The sequence below is a fragment of the Falco peregrinus genome, chromosome 5, assembly GCF_023634155.1.
Source record: "Falco peregrinus isolate bFalPer1 chromosome 5, bFalPer1.pri, whole genome shotgun sequence".
NCBI classification, from domain to species: domain Eukaryota; kingdom Metazoa; phylum Chordata; class Aves; order Falconiformes; family Falconidae; genus Falco; species Falco peregrinus.
Window position 1 is genome coordinate 44,220,955 of NC_073725.1, and position 18,430 is coordinate 44,239,384.

Sequence of the window (18,430 nt, forward strand, 5' to 3'; positions counted from 1 at the left end):
GGTTACATTCTTTCACAATTTTACTTTCTTTCTCATGCAGAACTTAACATTTGATCTAACACTCCAGGAATAGGCAGAGAAGATAAAGTACTTCACTCATTCATCACTGCTCACTACAGAAGGGAAGGCTACATCAGACTACGCAGTACATACTGCTCCAAATACCCTCCCAGGCCTTCAACTAGCAACCTGGGTGATGAAATGAAGATTACACTTATTAAATTTGCTATGTGCTTACAGGCTCTCTGGTGGGAGGGTTGATAGCTTGATAGGAGGGGGCTGTAAGCACATTAGAGAACAAAATTACAATATAAAATGAACTTGACAAATTGGAGAAACAGCTTGGGGGAAAATGGAAATCTAGTTCAATGAGAAGCAAGTGGAAGATTCTGTGCTTAGCCAAGAACAATTAACTGCTCAGATAATGGATAATAACAACTGCTGAGGTAGCAATTCTGCATAGAAAGATAAACTGTAGCCCACAACAATCTAAAGATGACTTAACAATAGGTTGGGGTTTGCAACAACAACAAAAAAATTGCAAAGACCATACTGGGACTTAGGAGAAAAATTATATATGAGTTGATAGGCATATCTGCTGTTCTACCAGTTATGGTAATGTTCCATTGGGTATTGCAATTCAAATTATGTATATATATATATACATGTAACACACATATATATATACCCTTGGGAGATAACTGAAGGCAAAGAAACAAGAATTATCAGAAAATACAATCTATGAGGAAAGAGAGCTGTTGTGTTTAATGAAAAGATTGCTGAGGGGAGACATAACTGTTTTCAAACACTGAAGTCCATACTTACAGGATGCTGAACAAGAAATAACAGACTTAAATGACATGGGTGTATTTGGCTCTGACTTGAGACCCTTACCAGCTGTTTTTCTAGTGGTTCTCTTATTTGCATTACTTATTTTCTATTACATCCTAAGAGGAAAGTCTTCAATACACAAAATTAATAAAGAGATAAAATGCAAATTCTTGCTTTCTAGAAGGTTTGCATGGGAGTTTCTGAGTTGTTTCTTTTTATAAGAATGACCGTTTTGGGTTGACCTATGTAATAGCTTACTTTTGAACAAATCTAATTATCAGAAACAGCTGAAAAACCCAAAATAAAATAATAAAAAAGAAAACCACACATAACTGACTAAGGTTAACCATGCTACAAAACAACCTTCCTCCTCAACCCAAACTCAGCGTTACCTTTTTACCCCAAATAAGCTGTTCAGTAACAGTTGAAGATGGAGAATTAGCAAACAGAAATCTGTTTACTCTGTGTGTTCTCTTTACTGCAACTCTTAGAAGTGGCTCCATCATATTCAGATGGATTATTCTTCCTGCTCCTTGCCTACTCATTTTCTTTCTTCCTGCCATATTTAAACTGAGAAATAATCACCTGTTGAAATCAATACTTAAGATAAAGCCAGCTATTTTTAGTAAGAATAGTATCATCACACTCCTAGTCACCTCCTAGAAGCTTTCTGACTGCTAGAAAGAAACCCCACTCATGTTTCACAGCTAAAACCAAACTTCTATACATAAGTTCACCTTTCAGGACAATGGGTTCTATTTAATGGCCACATTCATCCACTGATTACAAACAACTGCATCCATTTTCCAGCCCATCTGACTGTCCAGAAAGTTGTACCATTTTTTTACATTTTCCAAGCTGACAGACAATAACTTTTTCATTTTTCATCCCTCCTATATAGTATCTTAAAATGTAAAGCTTGACTGCACTTGCAGATCGAAACTGCAGTATAATTCTTCTAACATCACAATATTTCAAATGTATTTGCATATCTATTTCATACTGGCGTAAGTTAAAAAGAAATTAAATCTAGAAAAAATAAAGTGATGAGTTTTTCTTGTCAATAATCCACGCTAAGACTGATGACAGTAGATTTAAATGTTAAAGTTATGTAATCATTCCATATGGTGGCTGTCAAATAAAAACTTGAATGAAGCTAACCTGTCTGCAGGCAATTAGCAAAATTTTAGATACTAAATACTTCAGAAGAATTTGTTCAAATACTGAGGTTGTTTGCCTTTGGCAAGACAGTATATCAGGTCTGCAGAAGCTTAAGCTTTCAGGTTTTGCAGAAATTAAAAAATACATCTCTGTTGGATGTGTTCACACATGCAGGAAGTCTGTTTGCATCAGCAGCTATAGCTAATGCGGAGATAACATTCCAAAAATATGCATTTCAGCTTCTACATTTTGCATAAAAAGTAGTCTTGTGTTTTGGTCTAGTGAATCTGTCAAAAAAAGTATGTATGTGAATATTCGTAACAATAAGTTACCATATAATCATCCTACATGATTCAATCATTTAACAAGCTCCAGAACTAGTACACAGATGGTTAGCTGCCAAAATGCTATTCACTTCCTTGCATCGTCTTGGGTTATTTGCAGCTGGAAGAATCAGTTCTGAGTTTGCAAATAACAACAACTGTTCTTCTTATCATTTCCGTATATATTAAAGTAGTATTTAATAATCTCTATCTGCAGATATTAAAGTGGAATATGGGTTCAGCTTTGCATTAAAGCCACCTTGATTTAACAAATCATCATTACACAAGCCATTTTACCTGTCCTAACTTTTCTTTTACTACCTATATGCATGTTCACAGAGACAAAGAATTGCTCATTCACCTGCTTCCCACAATTCAGCACCTGGTTGAACTGCAAAACTGGACTACAAGACCAAGCCCTTAAGTCTCATCAACATTATTTCACAAATGAGGCAGCACTCTGGCAACGCGGCATATCTAGTCAGGCAGCAAATAAAAGGCAAGACTAAAGTTAAGGAAAACCTAACAGTGTCCACATGCTAAGCATCTACAAGCTTCAAAATGTTGTGTACGAGACCTTTCAGATGAAACATGAATGCAAGTAAAGTGAGAAACACAATACCATACGTCATGAGAGTACTGTACTACTCAAAGGTCCCAGCTGAGATAAAAGCATGATATGCTAAGCATTATACAAACAAGCAGAGATAAACTATCCTGACTCAAACAGCTCACAAAATATGTAAATAATAAAAAAGAGAGGGAACAAAGTTGTACAGTCTTTTCTCTACAAGTAAGAGAACTGAAATGTTTAAAGGAGACAGATCAAGGAACTTCATGGAAACTCTAACACAAAGATCATTCTTTTCAAAGCCACATTATACACAAGCACACATAGACAAAGTCTTCCCTCTAACCCAGCTGCAAAATCTTTCATAAACCTACAACCTACAAAAGCAGTATCAGAACCGCAATACTAGGCAACTCAGCTTCTTGACCTGTACCAGTTCTACTATGTCAGTAGCTCAGTCATTACTTTTGCTATCACTGTATCCTTATCACAGAGAACATATACAACCATTTAGCTGGAAATGTGACAAGCTGCCCAACAAAAAACTTGCCCTTAAAAAAAGCAGAATCCTGCATTTACAAGTATTTCTGCTCCTTTCTAATGGTCACTGAATTAGTGTATTTCACAATATATTCCTTTTTGGTTTGCAACTTCCTGCTAATCCATCTGACCTTACCCTCCTCCACCAAAAGCATAGATGGAACATTCAGAAATCAGTATATTTTTCTTGTATTAATAGAAACACAATTATGTTTCACAGTTAAAGTAACTTCTGATCTTTGCCACTAATGCAGCAAAAAATACTAATTTCTGAAAAAGAGTGGAATATTTTAAGTTTAAAGGACAAAATATACTCAAGTGCATTATCTAACCTGTGAACTAACAAACAGATAAGAGATTACTGGTGCATTTCAACTTGTCCTTACAAAAAGCTAACTATGGCTTCCACACCTACTAAACAACTTCATGGTATTGCTCTCCTATTCATAGTGCATACTTCTTCACTTTTATCTAAAAATTATACTCTCATTGATGGATGTCCTCAATAGTCTAACAGTAATTGCTCTTTGTCAAGTGCTTGTAGGTGTTTGAGTAAATTTGCATTCTTCACAGATTTTCAGATCAAGCAGTACTTAACATAAAAATGGATTTGCCTCTTACTAATGAACATTGTAAGATACATCATAATCTGAAATACTATAATGGCGTCTGCTTTGCAAATAAGTAACCATCGAGATACAAGAGTATTGTGTCAAAATATGGTATTTTAAAACTGTATTCTCAAAACAGTTTTGCATAAACGCCTTATCCCTCTTTTAAAGGACATTAAAGTTTGTTGAAACCACAAAACACACCTTGGTCTTCCCTTCATGATTCTATAGAACACTTGAAATTACTTAAAGATTATTTGATTAGTTTCTCTAAAAAAAAAAAAAAAAAAAAAGTTAAGTTTACCAACACTTAAGAACAGAATACACATTGCTGACATCCACATTAAATTTTGCCTCTTAATAGAAGAAACCTGTTCTTTCACGGGTTTATGTTGTTTCTTCCCATTTCATATATCAGGTTTGAGGGACATTGCCAAGACAGAGATTATTTTTTTCAAGGATCACTACTACAAAGCTCATTAAAGCAACTACAAGGAAGAATAGCACCTGAACAGTACGTAACATAACCATCAGCCTTATTTACCCTCATCCATAAATAGAAAGACATACCACATAGCCTAATTATGTAGATGAAAGACCTCTGCTACAACAGAAGTTAAACATGCACAGCATGGAAACAGCAGTGCATAGCATGGAAGAGACTTTGTAAACAAAGTTTTATTAAGTACAAGTAAGTATCTGATTATGTAGGAAAAATCAAGCAACCAAAGCATCATCACTGAAATTTAACCACAAAAATTCAGGTAAAAAGCACCAAAGTATTATTAGGGTTTTAATCCCTGTAAAGGATGTAAGCCTGTATTAATACTTCAACTTGAATAGCACCACAAGCAGAGTCTCATCTAGGGCAAATAACCTCTAGGTTAGTCTCAACCTGTATTGTGTCACTTGTTGAAGCATGAACATCCCCCTCCTACAGAGCTTTCTCTACAACACATTAAGACTGGGAACCAACAACACTATTACAAGAGGTCTAATGTCACCCCCATACACTGTAGAGCACTTCAAGGAAAGCTAGAAATCTATGTATGTAACTCCATATGTTCCTAAAGCAATCCAAGTACAACTGTGCCCACTGGAAACAGGTGTTTCAAGTTTTGGCAGCACAGGTGTTTTTATAACAAAACTCGTATTTTAGACAGATAGGCACTGACCAGATTCAATTTTAGCCTGGAAGAAATACGCATATGCTTTTGAACTATTCTAGTAATGGCCAACCATAGACCATCTACCTGAGCATGAAATAAACATTTTAACATATTATATGAGTGCGTATATATACACACACACAAGTATATGAAAATACTTCTGAAAAAATTACATCATGCCTATAGTTTCAAAATTCTGTCTCTTAAAACCTGTTTAAAGTATGTAAAGGTGAAAATAATATGAGTAACATAACATAAGATCAAATTTCATTCCAAATTCTTCAGATATCCTTCTAACAAAGCATATTATAACTGTTTCTAAAGATTAAAACATACTGATACGCACTTAGAAAATCTTAGCAGCATGGCACAAACAACAATAAGCACCTTTTTTCTACATGCACTAAAATGCTCTTCTACAGTAGTTGCAAGCCAAACATCAAAGCACTCTTCAAAACCCACATAACCAAATCTAAAAGTGTAATATAGTAATAATGTAAAATAGTAATAATGATTATACTCTACAACCAAAATGAACCTATTTTCTTTATCAAAATCTAAGAAAGAAGCAAAATACAAAACAGTACGAAGCACTAGATAACTGGGATTTTGTAAATATCTAGTTTAGCAATCTGAGATACGTGAACAACGTAACAGTTTTAAAAACAGATTGTCACGATCTCTGACAGGATATTGTCTCTGGTAAACTACACAACAGAGAAGCACTCTGTTTGTTTTCTTATTACAAAATGCTGACCAGGTCCATAAGCATGAACAGAGAGCTGCATAATGGACAACTGTAATCCAGCAGGCCAATAATGACTGTAAATACGAGACAGCACCAGATCCGACACTTTCCGGAAGGCACGGACCTGCATCCTGACATCTGATACTAAAACACTACCTAAACACATGATAATCCATTATTTTCATCTCCTAACGCTTCAATGCAAGTAGAATACACCATCTGAAAAGATACTAAACTGCTCTAGACTGCACCACTATATCTCTAGATTAAGTTTTTACAGCGTGACGATACCTATTTGATAATATCCACAGCCAGGTTTTCTTTTCATGTGCATTTCTGCAAGACTTGACATTTACAATACTTACGCATTGCAATAAGGTTTCTTTTCATATCCTTTGTAGTTATTCATGTTCAAAGCCATTTTGCAAACTTCACAGTGGAAACATCCTTTATGCCAGTACTGCAAAGAAACATAAAGTAGAATTACTTATGATACTGATGTTTTGAAAGCTATGTTAGGGTACAGTAAATATAAAAACACAATGACATGTCAGTATTTTGGCCATGCATTATAGATTTCTGCAAACTAAATCAAAAGAATTACTTTCACACGAAACCAAAGGTGCTTCTGAAACACTCTCAAAAACGTAAATTCTCTACGAAGGTGAATGCTCAGGACCACCGGACCACCACCACCACCGCCGCTGACTGTGCCGGGATTATTTTAAAGGTAACTGAGGCAGGAGTTTGATGTTTTGCCTTGTTAACGAAAAAAATGACACCGCTTGCCAAGAACGCAATAATATGCGAATAAAATCACTAACTAATGTGACGGCTGGCTTTTTGGTGCGCTGAAGAGACGCTAAATTTAGCACATAATACGGTATTTTCCTCCGGTAGCTCCTACCGCCTTGCCTTTCCGGGGACGTTACTTTGGCGCATCTGGCACTGCCTCATTGCTGCTATTTACGGAGCTCGGCGATAACCGGCGTCACCGGGGACACCCCCGAGGGACGGGGCTGTCACCACGCCGCTGCCCCGGCCCCCGGCCCCGCCGAGGCAGCCATGGCGTGAGGAGCGGCCGAAGCCGCCCCGGCTCGGGGAGGCGCCGACAACTACAGCCAGGCAGCGGCCGCCCACCGCTCCGTCCCCCGGGGAGCCGGGGGGGCCGCGGGGACCCGCCGCCGGCCCCCAGCGCCGTCACTCCCCGGGCGGGCGCCGCAGGGGCTCCCCGGCCCGCCGCGGCCCCCGCTCGCCCCCCGCCAGCGCGATGACACGGCGGCTGTCGCCCGGCGGTGGCGGCGCGGATGCCGGCGCAGCGGCAGCCCCTGAGGCGCTGCGTTTGCCACCTGCCGGCCCGGCCCGCTCCCCCGCCGGCCCGGCCCGCCCCGCCGGAGCCGAAGGGAGCGGGGCGCAGAGCGAGCACGTCCGGGAGGCGCCGTCCCCGCCCGCCCGCGCCCCAGCACCTTGTCCAGGCAGTTGACTTTCTCGGTGGGATAGACCACTTTGCCACAGCGGGCGCACTGGGGGTTCATTTTGAGGCTCCTCTAGGGCTGCGGCTCCCGCGGACGGCGGCGGCCGAGGCTGCGGTGCGGCTGGCTGGGCTGGACGGGGCTCCGGGCGGCCGATCTACCATCCCCTGCCCTGGCGGGGACGCCGGGAGTCCTCAGCGGCTGCCGGCGGGCGAGGAGGTCATCGGCGGCGGCTGGGGAGGAAGCGGCGCTCCAGCTGACTGCGGCTCGGCAGCATGTGTGAGTGGGCGGGCGGGGAGCCGGTGCCTGTCGCCCCCGCCCGCTTGCCGCCGCCCGCCCCCACCGCCTCCTCCGTGTGCTTGCGCGCTCGGCTCCCCGCGCCGCGGGCTGGGTGACTCACGCCGAGCTCCGGGCTGCAGCCGCAAGCCAAGCCAAGCCCACCGGCGCGGCGCGGCCCGCAGCGAGGGGAGGGGAGGGGAGGGGAGGGGAGGGGAGGGGAGGGCGAGCCCGAGCGGGGCACGATGGCGGGCTCCGCGCCGCCGCCCTGAGGCGCGGGGAGGGGGGGGGGGGGCGCGGCGCTGCGGCCGCCTCCCGGGCGCACCTGCCCGGCCCGAGGCGCGCTGTGGCGGCGCCCACCCCTCGCCGCGGCGGGAGGGAGGGCGGGAAGGAGCTGCGGCGCTGCCGGGCCGCGGGGGGGCTCGGCCGTTCCCCGAAGTTAGGCCCGAGGCCTGGCCGAGCGCCGGCGGGCACCTGCCGGGCGGGGCGGGCGCGGGGCGGGCGCGGGGCCCCGGCTTCCCCCGCGGGGCCGCTGGAGGCGCGAGGCGGGCTGCGCGCTCCGCCGCCCGCGCGTCCCGCCCTGCTCTCGGGCGCGTGCCACCGCCTCCCCGCGGGCGACCCTCCCCGGCACGGGCACGGGCACGGGCACGGGCACGGGCGGGCGGCGGTCCCGCGGGGCGATCGCATCGCAGCCCGCAGGGCGCATCCAGCGCCTCGGAGCAGCCTGGGGCCGGTCGGGTTTGACTTGCTAGTGCCGCGGGAGCGGTGCAGCGAGGAGTCGCGCATTTTTCCGTAGCTGTGTTTAACTACCTGGAATACAAACCGCGCTGATAAAGGTGCTTAAGCCGGTGCAGTGCAGCCTTTTCTGAGGGGGTTGTGGGGTTTTTTTTTCAGTAGTGCAGCGCTCTGGCGCACAGCAAGGACAAATTCTGCACATACTTGGGTGTTATTAAGTAATCAGAATGCAGCCAGCTCAACCGGAATACTTGGCTATAATTCTGCCTTAGCAACCCAACTTTTATGCACTGGTTGTTCAAAGGCGTGGGGAGAAACAGTAATTTCATCGAAATTAATAATATATGTGATTAAGTGAGAAATACCTAATCAGGCTTTAAATGTTACATGACAGAAGTTGTAGAGCTTCTTATGCCTCGTCTAGGCATAAACATCTGGCGTCCAATGAAATTAATGATGTTGAGATGCTGGCAGTGCCGCAAGCAACAGGAAAGCAAATTTGCAGGCAGTCTTGTAAATGCTTATTGTCTGCTTTGGCTGTCTTGGTGCAGCAGCAAATAGACCAACTGCTGACCGGCTCCATTTCTGCATGCTGGTCCATTTTGGGGCCAGTGCTAGAGGTCTGCAGTTCTCCAAAATCCTGGATCAGACTTTTTATACTGTTGTTAACCAAATTATTCTTCATCTAGAATTTAAGATTTGTCTTCTCACAGTTGATAGCATGATAGTTTTTTACAACTACCTGAAGACCAGTTTGGACTCGGTCTAAGATTTCCCGGATGGAAAAAGGTGTATACGCACCCTGCAGTGCTGATGTAGGGTCTGCTGCCTCCGTGCTGTACAGATTACCTTACAGTCCCTGTTCAACAGTCTGACTGGCAGTGAACAATGGCTTTTATTCAAGGAACTCTGAATGCCAGCTGTCTGAGTATGTCGGTAAAGGAAACTTGAATACATGGTAACTCAGCGGTTTCTGCAGGAATTGTCATTTTTGGATCCATCTGAGATCACATCTGAGCTGAATTAGGCCCAACACATAGGTAAGCAATCTCTGTGCTGCAAAGGTAGTGGAGTAGTGAGCCTGTAGCAGGAAGCAGGATGGAGACCCAGCTAAATAGAGGGCAGTGAATGTTATTTACGTGGGGTGGGGATTTTTTCTTAGCTGACTCAATTCTTGCTTTGCTTAGATTCAGCCTGATGGCTTACGGGTGACAAGGCTCTAGCTCATTAGAAATAACTAGAAGCATACAGCTCCTGCAAACCACTAATATGAAGTCTTCATTCCTGGAAGCTCCAGATTATTAAAATCACATTCAAGGTCTTCTCAGCATGCAGACAAAAATAATTTGGATATTACTCTCAGTCTCAATGCTACGATGAAATCTCCCACCTTATTCTTGAAGGAAAACTTTTATGAACCAAAATATCAACACTAGAAATTAAATAGTAAAATCAATAGGAATACCTGCAGTTGTATCGAAAATCAGTGTTTTGGCAGTATGGAAGCATTCCAATATTTATCATTATTTCAGGTCCAATATTTATCATTATTTCCAGATCCTTTTATTAACTTTTATTAGTTTCCTCCACAAGGAGGGAGAAATAGTGTCTGAAACACAGTCTTCATTTCCACAGCACAGAGCTCCTTGCTCATCAGCCACAACTTTTTTCTAGTGCTACTGTAATGAAAAGCAGGTTCTTTTGCTCTACACAAACCAGTGAGAGAGACAAACCTACTTCACCAATGATTGTTTGTGAGAAAGCAGTGAAATGTTACTCAGCAGCAGTCTTTCCTCTTTCTGAGTAGGTAATGATGCAATAGTAAAGTCCAGCAAAGCAAAATCCAACAACCCTGCTGTGTCACTGACTAAGAGGCTGTAAACCAAAGACTACAAAGCACAGAAGGGTGAATACCTTGCTCTCTAGCTAAAGAACTGTTGCCGCAAGCATGGAGACTGTAGTAGGTAATGGACCTCTATCTCGGGTCCAGCATTGATTCCTAGCTGGTAAGTACTGGCAAGTTGTAAGTGGCATCCCAAGATTTTACGCTCTTATACTTACCTCATCTGGTGCATTTCAGGGCCATTTATCTAGCCTAGATGATTGGAAAGTGAATGTTTAGGTGAACAAAGCATATCAACAACACTTGCAAGAAGATGCTTTTTTCAGCATACCTACACATGTAAACGTGTGCTGCAGGGAAAAAAAAAATTATGGTGATACCTGATTTCACACGTTAATAATGAATTTTACCTGAGGCAGAAAAGTTTAAAAAAAACTGTTAAACTAGAAAGTTAGTCTATGTTATTGGAAGTGACTTGACAACACCTTGGAAGAGACAACCCATAGATGCTTGTTTATATGGTCATAGGGATCTCAGGTTTCAATCTAGTTCTTCTGAAAGGCTTCTTGTGAACTTTCTTAGCTCTCTTTCCCACAAAATAGGCTCCTTATAAGCCATCTCCCATGGCTGGTGTTAAGACCGGTTGGATCTATCAAGTGAACTTCGAAGCATAGCCAGAAAGCAAAGGCTTCTGTCTTGCAGGTTACCATGCATTTCCCAGGCTATACAAAAAAGCTGAGAGGTGGTGTTCGCTGCCTTCTGTCATCACATGAAGGCATTGTCTTTTCACCTAAATTTCTGCAAGTGAAGTCTGCTCGCAATGTCGTGGATGTATAGAGCCCTATTGAACAAAGTAGGAGTTCACGTAAGCATAGTGATTTGTCTTTTTCAGAGCAAAGAAAGTGTTTTCTTCCATTCAGATACGTATTCATTTAATTACATTTTGGGGGGGGGGGAAAGTGCTGAATGTTGTATGCCCCAATTAACAGCTGATGCCCCACTTGCAGTGTCATCAGTCATTTTTCTGAACCAAGTATGACAATATGTTCTTACACTCTGAAGGACTTGTGTAGAAATAATGTTTGCTATATTTCACTGATTTTTCATTCCTGATCCAGGTATAAAAGGTGGGCTAACTGACAAGTTACAGTAACGTACTTAAAAATACCATCTTAACTGCTATACCCAGCTCATAATGTTTGTGTATGAGCTCCAGCAGGTATTGTATCACATTTAAGTGGAAGGATGATCTTATGGTTAAGACACTGCATGGAGAATTGCAGACGAAGCCTCTGAGCAGTACTGCAATACAGATAAATAATACTGAAAGAGGTTTTGTGAAATTCTGTGACTGTCCTAAATTATGTAGTAAGCAAAGATATTAAACTCATATTGGTTGGCACAGGAGCGGCCAGTCAATTTTTGACCCTTACTGTTTGAGCTTACATTTAACTGTATAAAAGAAGAAACTGCATAGTTACATTTCAGATAGGAACAATGCAACTTTAATGTGACCTTGTTTAGAGCTACCCAGGGTGCTGTTGGAGAAATGTGTTTTTAAATTCTCTACTGTGGAAGGGTAATTTATACTCTTCATATGCAAGGGTCAGTGGAAATATGTTTTCAACTTCAGCTATAGAAAAACTAAAAACAAAAGTGATTGTTTTCCTACCAAAACAAAACCAGAAATTGTTAGACTTTATTATGTTCTGTAATATGATCCAAACAACACTCTGCAGTGGAATCTCAATACATGTTTTCAGAATTACTCGATTTTTAGCTACTCAGATCAATCTAATAGAGTAAGGAAATACTAGAACAAAAATGGTTAACCAGTTACCAGCAGTTTTCTCTGTTCTTAGGATCTCCTTTCTTCACTCAAAAAGCATGCAAGCTGAATCCCGCATCCCACAGTAGCTATACACTTAATGAATATATGAACAAGTAATAATGAAGAGTCAGTATGACTATGGAATTGCCTAGAAGAAGGGGCTTTTATCCTCTTACTATTAACGTTGCAGTGGAATTTTCAATTTATGCATGGGGTCAGGATTTTCCCTTATTAATGGGTCTTTCAGGGTATTTGGATGATACTTTCTCTTCAAATTATGAAAAAAAAAGATTTTGTCTATGTTTTACTGAAGACAAAAGGTAACTGTAATAAAGCTTAGTAAAAATGGGCTGGTTACTCGTATTATGCTGAGCAGAAGGTTGTTACCTAGTTCATTTGGTTTTGTTTGAACCTCGAATAGCTGATTTATGAGTAAAAAGCAGATTGAAAACTTCTTTCAGGTGCAAATCTTATTACCTGCATGCATATGGATGTGTTACAGAAAAAGCAGCTGGCATCAGTGAGGTGTACACGCTCTGTAATTCAGGTGCACAAAGCAGGTAGAGTTCTGTGGATAGCAATACACAGGGTGTTTTGAGAATTTGGCAGTGCATGCTTGAGTGTTAGCTTTTTTAGCAGGCATATCCAGAGATAAATGAGCACAACTAGGATGCTATAACCACACATCCAGTATTTCGTAAATTGTGTCTTCAGTGATCTGGGAACGTAGAAACACTCAACCTGACTTCCAGTTCAGTAACATATTCTAACATCAGAGGTTGGGGTGCCTGTGCACCCTTCACATTAAACTTGCATGTGTGTAGTTTGAGAGGAATGAACAATGTGAGCAGGTGCAGGCAGAGCACAGCAAGAGCTGTGTTCCTCACTGCCAGAGCTGCACTGCTGCCAGTGCCTCAGTTCAACTATTCAGTCTGTTGTTTTGTTTGCAGACCAAGGTAAGGAAGTTGTAGATCCTAAAACACTGTTCACACAGAAAGAAGTCTGAAAGTAGCCTTCAAAATGAATTTCCATATTCAGTGACAACACTTAGAATAAATATACATTATTAGTACTTTTTAAAAATTCCCTTCTCTCTGTTACAGTCCTTGTAATCTTTTAATCCAGTTCCAGCCACATAAATGGAGTGAACTTTTTTATTTTATATATATTGAATGTGTTGGGAGTTTTTTTTACCAGCTGTTTTTCCTCCCTTTCTAGTCAGAGTTAGAGATTCCTACCATGTTTTGCAGGAGTAAAATCAAATTAAGAAATAAAGATTAGGGAAGAGAAAAAGTCTATATATTTTATTTGATAAAGCAACTAATTTTCATGAGCATGTAATTGATACAGGAATGAAAAGCCATCATCAGAGCTCTTGGAGAAGCTGAAGGAGAAGACTGTCTTTGGTCAACCCTACTACACTGTGTCAAGAATCAAAACTAGTTGCTTAATCCCAATCGAAAGAGATTTTCAAACACTTTACCACCACAGACAACCAATCCAACAGTCCAGGCAAAAGGCTCTATGCTGGACTGTCAGCTATGGAAGCACAGAATGTTATTTACTCATTCTGTTTTAGTAGCTATCACTTTCTGTTTGCCATGTTGAGTAAAAGTATAAAGCTACTTGATTTTGCTTATGAAGATGAAATGGGACTAAAAGATTATTTGGTATTTGTGGATATTGTTTACTGGCCTATGTTTAGCCTGAGAACAAAATAGGAATTTAGAGGGAGAATTAGGGTTCTAAACTGAATTTTTAAACCTAATGAGAGGGTTCTGGTAGCTTTGAATAAAACTACAACAATGGCATTATTCATACTCTTGTCTATGCAACTACTTTCCCATTCCAGAAATAGGAGTTGAGTAGCTTCCTGCCTAAATAAACAGTTCACGTAGATGGAACGTGATCTATAAAGCTTTTTAAAATAAGGTTTCCTTTTTTAAACTGAACAAAATAGTGAAATACAGGAAGGGTTGGGCTGGGACTGGGACTGGATCCTTGAGTTTAATGTTTTAAAAGGTTATGTGACAAGTTCAGAGTAACAATATGCTTACTCTGTAGATGGCCTGGAAGTACCGTGTGGAATACACTCCCTTCATTGCCAAAATTCCCTCCATTGCCTCTTGCAATAGAAATACAGAATCATTAACAAGCCTAACTGGGCCTCAGAGGAAACTGTATTTCCAGCCATTTTAGGAAGATTTTTAAATTGTAGCCTTCACAGTACAGACCTGTCAAATCTCACACATCAAGAAGGAGTCTCACATGTTTAGCTCCCAACCTATCTCCCCTGCAGCTCAACCTGTATCACACTCATTTGCAACACTGTGCCATGGCTCCTCTCCCATCCTCTAACCCCACGTGCCAGGCACAGCTGGATGGCCCAGTCTACAGCCTGCAGAACAGCTGCAGCTAGCATGGAGCATCAGGGAGCAAGAAAGGAGGAGGAAGAGGATATCCAGTGCAGCATGGCTGCGTTGCTGAAAAGAAGGATGGATTCCAGGGGGATTCCTGGAAATACCAGCAAAATCACTTTCCAGAAAGTAAAATCTCTTCATGGTTCAATGTTAGCATTTTTCCAATTCATGTTACTTTTTAAGTTTTCAGTTTTGAACATAGAGACTATGAGCTCAAAGGCTATTAAATAAACTCTTACAAACTATAAAAATTATAATCTCTAAACAAACAAATGAAAACAATACAGTTCAGATAAATTACAGGCTTAGGCCAGCAAGACAGTGACTGGTGATAGTCTTCTACCAGCAACAACAACAACATTGGCTTCTGCAGCACCAATCCAGGTCCCAAGCTTGCAGAACATGCTAATGTAATAGGAGACAGGACAGGAAAACTCACCTTCCTCAACCTACCTGGAGATAAACTGCTAAAAAAGGCCATCTCACTTTAAGCTCAGCTCAGACACTTTAAGGATGTGACTGTGTGTTCTGCCTTATACCTGAATTTTTAACAACAGAGCTTCAAAGGATTGAAAGGTTGGGAACAAAAGGCCAAGGCAGAGACCCAGCCTGTATAGACCCTTACCACTGTATAGATCTCTGGTGACCTGAAGGGCACCATTTGTGGCCTGGTACACTGTTGCTTTCATTGAAAAGTCAGGGATAACAAATTGGAAGCAAGGTGTCCTCTCTCCAACATCTTTTGGTGTGTATTTTCATAGGCTTCTGTACTGGGCCCAGAGCAAAGTCTAATTTGAACCATCTTCCGAAATACTTCCTATCATATGGGATTATAATAACCTTGGATGGAGAAATACACAATTTAATCTTCTAGTTGTTTATTTTAAATTAACTATAACTGCATTAGAAAATTAATAATAAATCCATTGCACATCTTTTAAACATCTTGACTATTTTAACTGATAAGGTTATGCTATGAATAGAAATTGTGTTGTACATACAGGTACTTTATAATATCTGTGTCATCTTTTTAGTCAGAACCTTTTATTTCTTTCCTCTCTGCAATAGACAACAGGGAATAGCAGGCCCAATGCCACTGTCATGAAAAAGATACAAGTGCCTTTCTTTTCATGAGATCTCTGCACTTGCTCATTAATAAAAAATTAGAAAAGAAGAAACAAAACCATAGTAATTATCAGCCAAAAATTCATCTGAATACTCTAGACCTTGAGTAAGAATCTTAGTAATGTTGCATTTTGGAGGAGAGGTGGTTTTTTAGATGCGGCACAAAAGCATACACAAAGCAAAGGAGAACTTCATAAGGGATGACTACTTTTCCATCTAACTGTAGAATTACAACTAGCATGTTAACTGTAGTTTCAAGAAGTAAACAGAGAGCAACATGTCACATAAATTGGATTTTCTAGCATGTAATTGAGGATATTCAGTGCGAAGTTCTCATTTTTCCCCAAGCTTTCTATGCAGTATCTTAAATGTTGTCTTAGAAAAGGCAATTACTATGTGGAGCATTAAGGAGAGCACAAATATCAGTACACTGCAGAGATACCAGTTAATTTTCCTTTAACTACTGAACCATAAATAAAGGAAAACAGCATTGTTAAATGTTTCTAAAGTTACATCAGGCCAAGCAGCGATTGCATGGCCATGTGAAGGATACAGGTTTGAAACATGCTACAGAGGGAATTATTATAAAGTTACATTATACAGAACATTTCGTTTATTTCATTCACATTACAAAAGCCCTAATGGTATTGCTGTGCCCGCCCCTTCCCTGATGTATGCTGCAGGCCAAGTAGTCCAAGTGTCCATGTTGGCTTGGCAGCAGAGTACGTTTCATGTTACCATGAGAGTGACATACTTGGTCCATCGAGAGAAAGAAGGAAAACTCCAGAGGATTTGGTTTTCAGAGTCCCTGCTGGTGTGACTCATAAGGCAGCCAGAGCTACCTGTACTAGCAGCAGCAACTGTATGAGGCAGCACGTCACGCAGCATCCTCATCTCCTCCCACAGAGCAGAGAACTCTTATGAAGGATTAGCACCACAGCCCTGAAATAACCACCCCAGTCTTTCCAAGAGAGCTTCCCAAATTAACCAGTGTGGCTGCAGCACCTGATCTCCCCTAGTCTTCCAGCTCCCTCAAGCCAGGGCCTTGCACTGACAGTATTAACCAGATACAAACCCACTGGTGACCAGTCAACTCACATCTGCTACAGAACCGTCTGCATCCATCTGGGATGATGGTGTGGTAGCACACCCTCCTGCCTCTGATCACACATGTGTTGGTGCATCTCATCCCATTTTTTCCTTACAAGCTCCTGTCTGCTAGATGGTACAGAGAAACATAGTTCAGATCCACCAGGTTTTCCATGGCATTAGCTGGGACAAGCAGGAGGGAGTCCTTTTAACTGTCCCTTCTCCTACCACAGCCTGATTTAAACACATGTTCCCCATCTCTACTATCAGCCCATGTGAGCTCCTAACTTAAATACAGAGTTAGAGAGGGACAAGATCCTTGCAGCCACATAAGCCAGGCTGAACCTGATTTTCTGCTTTCAGTCCCTCTGCTAAGAGATAGCAGTAAATAATGGCAAATAACAGATAGGACTCTCAGTCTTTATGGAGACAACAAATCAGAGGCAAATAAGTGAGGCAAGAGCTATAAAGGCCCTGCCTTCTGTTCTGCTAGGGCTTGTAGGATAGGTGTTGTGCCCAGGAATATGTAGATGTAGAGGCTGAACATACCTGGCGACACCAGCCCAAGACTCCTTCCAGAGGAAAGTCCTCAGACCAAAGAAATGATGTAGTTTGCTAATCTGCTTGGCCTTGATCCAACACATGTCGAAACCAACTGAAAGACTCCCACTAACATCCGTGTGTGCTAGATTAGAGTGTAAATACAATAGGCTATTTAATTTGCACTAAGGAGGAGTTTCAGCATAAACAGGACACGGTGTGGTTGGTTACGTGTTGGCACCACACACCAGTTTTAAATGTCATAAGCTCCTTTCACAGCACTGGTTGGTGCGAATGGACAGAAAGCTACCGAGGCAATGTAACACATAGCTGTTATCTTTCTCTTCATCATATTTAACTCTCTGATGAAAGAGAGGCCAGATTTCTGGGGTCATTTCAGATACAATTATACTGAATTAAACTTCACAACTGTTTACCCATAAAATCTTGATAAATAGGTGTTAACCACTTCAAGTCAGCTTTCAAAGAGGTTCTTAGTAAAAACAAATCCTTCATGCTCACAGAAAGCTTGTTAAATAGTGCAACACCCTGGAAATTGTAACTTCCAAACTATCAAACAAAACACAAATAGTAGTAAACTTACCTACTTTGGTGTTACCAAATTACTTGAAGAGGAAAATGTCAACGTGACATTTACACTTCTTTGGTGTAGCGAATACATGTCCCACCAATTATCATTCAGAAATGGTGCCTTGGCCAACATACTTGGGGCCACAATGCCTACTGTGGCCAGCTCTTCAGAAGTTAAGCAAAAGTAAATACTGCCAACTTTGATAGACTTTTTCTGGACTGGCACTTGGCTGATTTCCTTTGCTCAGCCTGTATTCCAGCTGGGGTAAATATTGAGGTCGATGTATAAATATCACTCTGGATAACTGTTCTGTATAACTACAGTACATCTGCTCTCCCTAAATCCAGTTAAATAAGGCAGGATTGCACTGCAGATCAGATGTTACAGTCTATCAGGAAACTTTCCTCATAAGCAAAACTGAAATTGCACTTGTGCATATTTAAACTGATGCAGATAGTATGGCCAGCTCTAACATCAAGATCATCTTAGCACCAAATCAGTCACTTTAGTTCATAAGGTATTTTTAACTCATGCCTTCGCGCTCCCCCTCTTA

General features: G+C 41.8%; 1 protein-coding gene across 1 annotated transcript in view; it reads right to left on the minus strand.

The window, feature by feature from the left end:
- NEBL (nebulette) overlaps positions 1-7,880 on the minus strand; it is a 269,776-nt gene extending 261,896 nt beyond the window's left edge. Inside the window, exons 1-2 of the mRNA XM_055805484.1 lie at positions 7,421-7,880; positions 6,320-6,414 (exon numbers count right to left, since the gene is read on the minus strand). Coding sequence (XP_055661459.1) covers positions 6,320-6,414; positions 7,421-7,489 — 164 coding nt within the window. The 5' untranslated portion in view covers positions 7,490-7,880. The remainder of the gene's footprint in view (positions 1-6,319; positions 6,415-7,420) is intronic.
- Positions 7,881-18,430: the final 10,550 nt, after the last annotated feature.